At 41.7% G+C, this 8274-nt stretch overlaps 1 protein-coding gene across 1 annotated transcript; it reads right to left on the bottom strand.

Moving 5' to 3' along the window:
* Positions 1–315: 315 nt before the first annotated feature.
* Positions 316–8274, bottom strand: Zbtb18 (zinc finger and BTB domain containing 18; the record flags this gene model as incomplete). Its single annotated transcript, XM_005374773.2, is given in 4 exon segments — positions 316–3945; positions 6310–6393; positions 7038–7134; positions 8116–8274. Coding segments are annotated over 2 exon segments (1596 nt in total). The 3' UTR covers positions 316–2362.

The following is an 8274-nucleotide window of genomic DNA, read 5'->3' as shown; positions in this document are numbered from 1 at the left end:
TTTATGGTGTATGGATTAGTAGTTGGACAGCCTATTGAGAAAACCCTATGCTGCCACTTGAAGGTTCACGGACTCACAAGATTTTAGGGAATTGCCTCAACATTCTTATCACAACTATAGAAAATGGGTCACATTTTTAAATGTGCATTTAAATTAGAATATTTGCTCATTTCCATTTCGGTGGCCTAACGCACACTATAATTTCATAAACTCTGAATAGAACTGATATTAAAGAGACCATGTACCATACACACTTAGAATCTACCTAGTACGTGATCATAATACAAATGCACATACACACACGCACACGGAAAATTCTCAGTTCATATAATTTATTGCAGTTAGCACACAGTTTAAAAATTCACCAACACACCAAGAGTACAAAACTAAACAGCATTATAAGTTATTCCCCCCTCAGGAAAATAAAACATACTATGATTGTCAAAGCTAGATGTCAGTCTAAGTTTTAGAACAAAGGAAGAATGTGAGACTAAGAAAAGGAAGAAGCAATCACTCACAATGACCACAAAAAGAAAATCCAAAAGAAAGTCCGTTTTTCTCACAGACACTGATTGTCTTCTCTAAATTAATAAAAATTATTTTAACATAAACTGTATTTAAAAAAACTAAAAACTCTTCAAGTAACTAAAGATAATGCTCCAAGGCCATTTTCACAGCTTTTTTTGTTTGTTTGCTTTAAATGCCATTACAGCCAAATTAACACACATTTGACCAAATATTTCCAAAACAGTCCAGCAACACACAATGGAGTTTTCCATTCAGTATCTTAAGCACAAAAATAGGCTATGTTTACAGTAGTTAAGGCGATCAAATTTTAAACAAAAGCAATTTTTTAAAAAAAAGGGAAAAACAGCAAACGTTTTCCATGCTACTCCCATAGACCTTATTTGTAAGTGCAAGACAGGAAAACAAACACTGTGCAAAATGCTTTTGCCCTGTGTGCTGGTCATTAAAGCCACACACTGGGCTGCAGCCTCTGCTGCCGATACACATAGTCTACTAACCCCCTTCCCCATGTCAATCAAGGCAGTCCAGTCCTTTCAGCCTGGGGCTTTTTCAGTCCATAGAATCTTTTCATGAGTTTGGGGTGGGGGGGGTGGTAAGAAGGGAGAGAAAGAAAAGGGGAGCAAAAAAAAAAAGAATGACCTATTGTCAATTTGTGCAGTAGTTATTCTAAAAATGCTCAACTGGGTAAATGTGTACACCTAAACTTTGAGCTGGCATGGGTTTTGTGCAATTAGAAGTTTGTTATAAATGCACACTGCACATGCAAATCTTTAAGCCGTTTGTAAACATGTATATGTTCCTTGTTATGTAGCAAAGTTATCAATTTGCAGCTTAAGTTTTATTCAGCTTAACAGTTTCAACTTAAAGACAGTGGGAAAGTCAATTTAAATTATATAAAATAAAAATAAAAACAGTGCATTTACGTTCTTCATAACACCAGTTTTTTTCCAAATGGTGCTATTTTTCTAAGGAAATTAAATAATTTTAAACTCACTCGTTAAAGTTATACAATGCAAACAAAGACAAAAATATATTGAACTCATGCATTTCTGTAGCGTTAATATTTACTTTTCAAGACTCAACTAAGAGCATCAACACAACCTGTCAAGTTCTTTGACACCCCCCCAGCCCATGTAATCAATTACAGTATACAAGAACAGTAATTCACATTTTTAAACACACAGTTCAACACTGCTGAAGCTGCAATATCCTTTTTCATCCCAAGCAAACCTTCACAAAGACAGTGTCCCAGTGACCCCAGTGTACTCTCAGAATTTCTCTCACTGGGAACCGTCAGAAAACCAGAAGTTGCCACAGAAAGTTTTAAGTCAACTGCTTGTTTAAAAATAGATAATCCAGCATTTCAGAAATTTTCCATTTGGGTCTAAAAGCATTCAGGTTTCCAACAGCCAGAAAAGGTTCATGCAATTTGAGACACAGAGGTTAATAAAACTGGAGGGAATTTCTACTTGAAAGAAACAGAAAATGTGGGGCACAACAACTCAAAAGACAATGCAGTGTTGACAAAATTAAGCCATATGAAAGTATTCTGTGATAGGACAATTTGTTTAGAAGGTTCTTATTGGCTTACTTCACCTATCCCTCAAAGGAAAGACACCTCTCTATTCTCCGACTTGCTCTAAAGTTTCTTTTATCAGAATGCTAAATTAGTGAGATTCTCATGCTATTATTCTAAAGTGCAAAAACAAGTTAAGATCCCAACTTTTTAGTTCCAGGAAACAAGACTGCTTTTAGACCGTACCACAACTATATAGAGATCTATGTATATATGTATATATGTATATATATATATTATTTATATATATATATAAAATTATTTCCAAAGTTCTTGAGAGCTATCTTCTAAGGTCCAGTCTCTGACAGTAGGCAAGCTCAGTGCTTCACTTTTGACCGACAAGGAGTTCACCAACTCACAGTGGAACTTGCGAATGTGTCTGTACAGGTCTCCCGACTGCGTGAACCTGCGCTCACACCACTTGCAGGCGTGCGGCTTCTCGCGCGTGTGCACCACGGCGTGGCGGCTCAGGTTGTGCGAGTACTGGAAGCTCTTGCCGCACTGGGTGCACGTGTAGGGCTTCTCCCCCGAGTGAGTCCTCTCGTGGCGCTTGAGGGTGTACATGCAGGAGAAAGTCTTCCCGCACAGCGAGCACGTGGGCACATTGACATCGGCCGCTGGCTTGCTGCGGATGCCGTCCTGCTCCCGGAAGTGGGTGCTCAGGTGGATCTGCAGGATGTGAGGGCTGGGGAAGACTTTGTTGCACAGGGGGCACATGAAGATCTGGCCCGCAGGGCTCAGGATGTTGGAGACGTAGGGGAGCAGACTGCTCTCCATGCCCCCTTCCACCTGGACCCGCTCGCTCTCCGGGGTCATCATTTCATCATCGCTGGCTTTGTCCTCCCGATCCAGCTCCCTCAAGACCGAGTCCTCCCTCAGAGGAGCCAGATGGGCCGGCTCATACTGTACCCTGTTATTAGTGCTCACACTTTCTTTCACAGTGCTATGTTCCATGTCATAGTCATTAGTGCCAACATCACTCTCATCACAGGAAGCCTCTTTCTCCACCTTCACCTGCACCAGGTTGCTTCTCAGCACGTCCTGTGAAGAGAAATAAGAGCTGTTCAGATTTTCAACTCCTGAAAGGCTGGACTTGACAGACAGGTCCAGCACACAGTCAACATCTGCCGAATCCCTCACGGAGGTGACAGACCTCTGGGACAAAGACTCTGTTGAGCTGCAGGGGCTGGCTACTGTTTTTCCAGCTGCTGTGGCGTGTGGCTCTGCCTCTCCGCCAGCCTGGGGGATGCCTGCTGAGTCTGAGGGCAATCGCATCCACATGTTCCCAGGCTCAGCCGCCAAGTCCCTTTTGCTGGGCAGGATGTTCAATTTTTCATCTTCTCCTTCATCTTCATCACTGGGCAAATCGCCTGCCATGTGGCTGCTGCCATCCGAGAGGCTCTCGACTTTGTCCGAACAACTTGAAGCATCTTCTTCCTTTTTGGTGCTGTCTGCCTCCGTGGTGGCTTTCTCTTTTAGCTTCTTTTTGCAGACTTTGACAATGTCATACATGTGGAGATAACTGGCAGCTGCTAGCACGTCTTCAATGGGCAAGTCTTTGAACTGGAGTTTCCCTTCATACATGAATTCAAGCAGGAGAGCGAAAGCGGGGGCTGTAACAATGTCGCTGTTCAGATGAACAATGTCTCTTTTGTCCAGCTGGTCCTTGTAAAAGAGGTGGAAATACATGCTGCATGAAGCCAGTACAGCTCGGTGCGCTCGGAACTGGGCATCTCCCACCAGAACAGTGCAGTCACAAAGAAAACCCTGGTGTCTCTGCTCACTCAGACACTGCAGCAAATGTCTACTATGGTCTGGAAACTCCATACTGTCTTCATAACCTGGGAAAAGAGGAATTTCTCATTAGAACCTAGTCAGGAACAACTTTTCAGCACTCTGATCCCCATATAAAAAAATAATAATTCTGCCTTGGCTGCCAGGATACACGTCCCTGAATTTTAATCACGCTTAGCACCCACGGACTACCAAATCACACAGAGAACCTAAATTTGGGAAGAAAAACATATACTCCCTGAACTTCCTTACTCCAGCAAATAGTCTCTGATGCAGCTCCACCTTCCCTGAACTTCTGATCAAGTTTTAAAAGCCTGCATTTAACTTCAACCTCTTACTGAGGACAAGAATTTAGATCTCTTTCAAAAGAAATTTAGCTAACTCTACTTGTCAAATTATGTTCCCCATAAAACTAGAAGAGAGCTTTAATTTCAAAGGGAGCAACTCATATCACGAACAAAGGAAAGTCCCAGATACATTCTGAAAGATTCAAGAAAACTCATCCAAGTATTCTTTTTATTTCACACTTTTGATACCTGACTGTACTTAACATAGTTTAAGCACATACACACATTTGGCTGAGTCAAGGGGAAAAAAAAAAATGAAATCACATAATTAGTCTAGAAATCAGCAAACAACTTACTTTTAAAGTCAGAGTGTTACAACAACAAAAGCCCTGTGTATAAAAACAGATGTTAATGCCTTAAGATTTGCAGGTATAGCACACATGCACGGGATCAGAAGGAACTATACCAACAGATGGAAAAGATCATCTTTACTACAAACAAATCCAAAGATTTTTTTTAAATGAAGAGAGAAAAGTGGCTCTATTTTTTTTTTTTTTTTTTTTTTTTTTTGGTAGAACTTGTACTTCAACAATATTAGGAACCAAGAGAGGCTTTATTTAACTCTGAAAATTCTCATCTAAACTTTGATTTGCTACAAAGCAAAACAAATTCTATATTACAATTAGTTCAAGTTTTTCCATATAAAGACATACCACTCTTAAATGAAACTCAAATGCTTTAGATACAACTTTTTTTAAGCCTTTCTAGAAGAACTTTTTTTCCAACTCTGCCTTACCTCGACAACACAGTACACTTTGTTTCAAGGTAACTTGACATATTTTGTTTTCCCACTAGCTTCTATTCATTCCACTGTGCATCTTTGCCTTATTTTCTGCTAAGGGAGGGCGAAATGGAGAGAGAGGAAAGGCAAAGATGTACAAAGGGTCAAAATTCAACTGTAGTGGGTGAACTCTGCAAAAATAAAGAAAATCTGACTTCCCCTTTCACGTGACCAGAACCAAGCTCTGCTCCACTCATTTCAGCCAGTGTATTTTAAGGATGAATACAGATTAATTTAATATTCAGAAATTACTTCCCTTCTTCTTCTACACTTTGCCCAAGACCGACTAAAACTTTCCTCCTAAAGCCAGATACATTCTGCAAGATGCCACTGCTAGAATAAACCAAGATTTACAATACAATCACTTTAAGTGCCCCACAGCTAACATCAATCCTAATCCTTGAGAGGGCTAAAAATAAAGATTGGAGGGCAGCTCACAAGGTAGCCGTGATCAAATTAGGAGGCTGAGAGGACAGAGAGGGACGAAGAAGGAAGCTTATAAACATCTGATCCAGCTGACTGTGGCCATATGGCAGCTGCTGCCCAGATAAAGAGATTAAGAATAGAGGAGTGCGATTACAGCTGTCTGGCCAATTCAGGCAGCTCAAATCTACAAGTTCTAAATTAGTCGCTAACACAAAAACTCCTGCAAATAATTATTGTTATGCTGAAATAAAAGATCCCTTAAATATATATTTGAAAGAGAAATGAGGAAACCAGTCAAACTATTCTCACGAGGACAAAAGTTTGGTTTTTTGCTTTTTGTTTTTTTCCTCATCTTAAAAAAACCTCCGGTTTCAAAAGCACTACAGCTGTATGTTTCAGCGGTGCTGCTGAATGTTCTGAAGAATAAAGTTTCACAGTGGAATTAATTACACAACAATCTAGCTTCTTAACTAGAATAATCTTCTCATATAAGTTTGAATGCTGGATTCTAGTTTACTATTTCTGCCCCCCTCAAGCAAAAGGAATCTAAATAGCAGTGAACAAAAACGCATTTTAATCCAAAGTGACCACAAAAAGCAGTATTTCACAGTCGTTCTTAACATTTAAAAACTTGAAATATTTCTCTGTATTAAAGTTAATTTACTTGCTCAAGTAAAAGGGATAAAAATCAAAACTAAGCCAGCCCAACACTTTCAATTCCAGTAAGATCATTATTTAATACTCAATTTCATATATTATTCCTAAACTGGGTTAGAAAAGTAATGTGATTTTTTTAAATTAAATAAACAAAACACCAAAACAGAAATATGCTCAATCTAATCTCTTGCTACTCCTACCTTTAGGACACATAAACCTGATTAAGTCCTTTCCTCTGAGTCTTCCTGGCTCCAGGTCTGTTACATCGGTGGAAAAAAAGCAGACTAAGAGAGACAGATGCAAAGTGGAGATGATGTTAGAGAGGAATGAGATACCTTCTCCACCACAGATCCGCACACACTAACTCCCTGTCTGTGTGTTAGAATAAAAGGCTGAGGGATGGCAGGCTGTCAGCTGCTCTGACATCATGTTCAGATGGAAATGCTACCTCCAGCTGTGCTCCTTTTAATGCCATATGCTACTCCTCTACACTCCTGCCACCAGCTTTTTCTTAGGAGAACTTTTCTCTTCTGTTAGTATAAACAAAATACTTCAAAGTCTTCCTTTTTTTCCAAACTTTCTAACAGAAGAAATTGAAAAACTCAGCATATGGAGTTCTACTGTATTTATGGAATAGCAACACTTCTGTCTTAAGTTGGTGGACTGGCTTACATACTGACAGCACACTCAAGCCACGGTGCTATTCAGGAAATCCAGATTCACTTTTATTCAACTCCAACGTTTAGTTTCAAAGGCAGCTTAGAGATATTTTTAAACCAACCCATTTGACATCTCCAGTCCCATCTCAACGGTACTGCCCGGCTTTTTTTTTTGTGGAGATAAGGGTATACACCATTGAAACGCTGGCAGGCTTCTCAGGAACTATGACTCCAGCCTACTTCACCTTATTTCACTCTCTTCAACTTACCTACAAATACCTTCTCAGGAGAATTTCTCACACTGCCACAGCTAATGCAAATTTCAATTCTCAGTATCAACAAGCTGAAACTGCACTTTCTGAAATCCTGGAAAGTATTTCAGTTCAATGAGACAAATTAATAAACTGACACAACCTGCTACAGCCACTTAAAATGAACGCTGTACCTGCGTATCTGATCTTTCTGCACAGAAAAAGCAGAACTTTTTGTCTTCCCTTGATCTGTGTCCCATAACATTTGGGTTTTTTTTGGGGGGGGGGGGTGGTCACTCTGTAATGTTCATGATCACAAGAAAATCTTTCAGAGAAAAGGGGTGGGGGAGCCACACAGGTCCAGTAAGTTTGGGAACTTTAAAGCTAGTTTGTGGGTCTTTTCTAGTGGCTGATGAAATGGTAATGTAACCTACGCTGAGCTGACCAGCGCCCAGCGAGGTGCGGCGACATCCATGAATGTCAAACACTTTTCCACAAGACACCGCGAAGAGTGCGAAGTAGAAAAGAGCTGGGGCCTGAGGCGAAAGAGTCCCAGCCCCCGCGGTAACTACTGGGGTCTCCTTGGAAAACCGCAGCGAAGAGTTAAGGCACAACAAAACCCAACCACTCTGTCTCGTCCTCGCTTTCCCAAAGTCAGAAACCTAACTTCCTCTAACTTCGCGGTGAATGACATAATCACGAAAGCCTAGTTCACGAGCCACTCTTCCCCAAGCGATACAACCTATTCTCCGCAAACGCCCTCGCCCCATTCCCATATATCAGACATTAATCACCCCATTTACCCAGTGGGGTGGGGGGTGAGTGACAGTTTAATGAGCCCCAAGCACCGCAATGGGCCAGCGACTCCCACTCCACAAATCAACCCCTTCACGTCTCGCTACCGCGGATCCACAGAGGTTTTAAGAGGCTGGGGTTTTGTTTTTCAAAGAGGTGCGGGCGGGGGTGGGGGTGCCGAGTGGGCAAGAAATGCAAATCTTAGCGTAGCTGCCTGTGCTTAGAGCACAAGGGGAAAGAGGAAGGTTAAAACCACAGGGAAGGAGGTGGAGGGCGTAGAGCCGGTGCAGCAGGAAAACACCTTCAACAACAGCCAAGAAAACAGACCCGGGTCACGGCAACAACAAAAGAAAAGTCGCAAGAAGAAGCCAGCGGGAGGAGGGCGGTTGCTACCGCTTCCCCGACGCCACCGCGCGCGAGCCCCGGGGCCTCCCGGCAACGGCTCCGGCCCGCCCGGCCC

The sequence above is a fragment of the Chinchilla lanigera genome, unplaced genomic scaffold, assembly GCF_000276665.1.
Source record: "Chinchilla lanigera isolate Chin_1 unplaced genomic scaffold, ChiLan1.0 scaffold00005, whole genome shotgun sequence".
Lineage (NCBI taxonomy): Eukaryota > Metazoa > Chordata > Mammalia > Rodentia > Chinchillidae > Chinchilla > Chinchilla lanigera.
The sequence above is the reverse complement of the archived record's forward strand: the minus strand, read 5'-3'. Positions and strand labels throughout refer to the sequence as shown.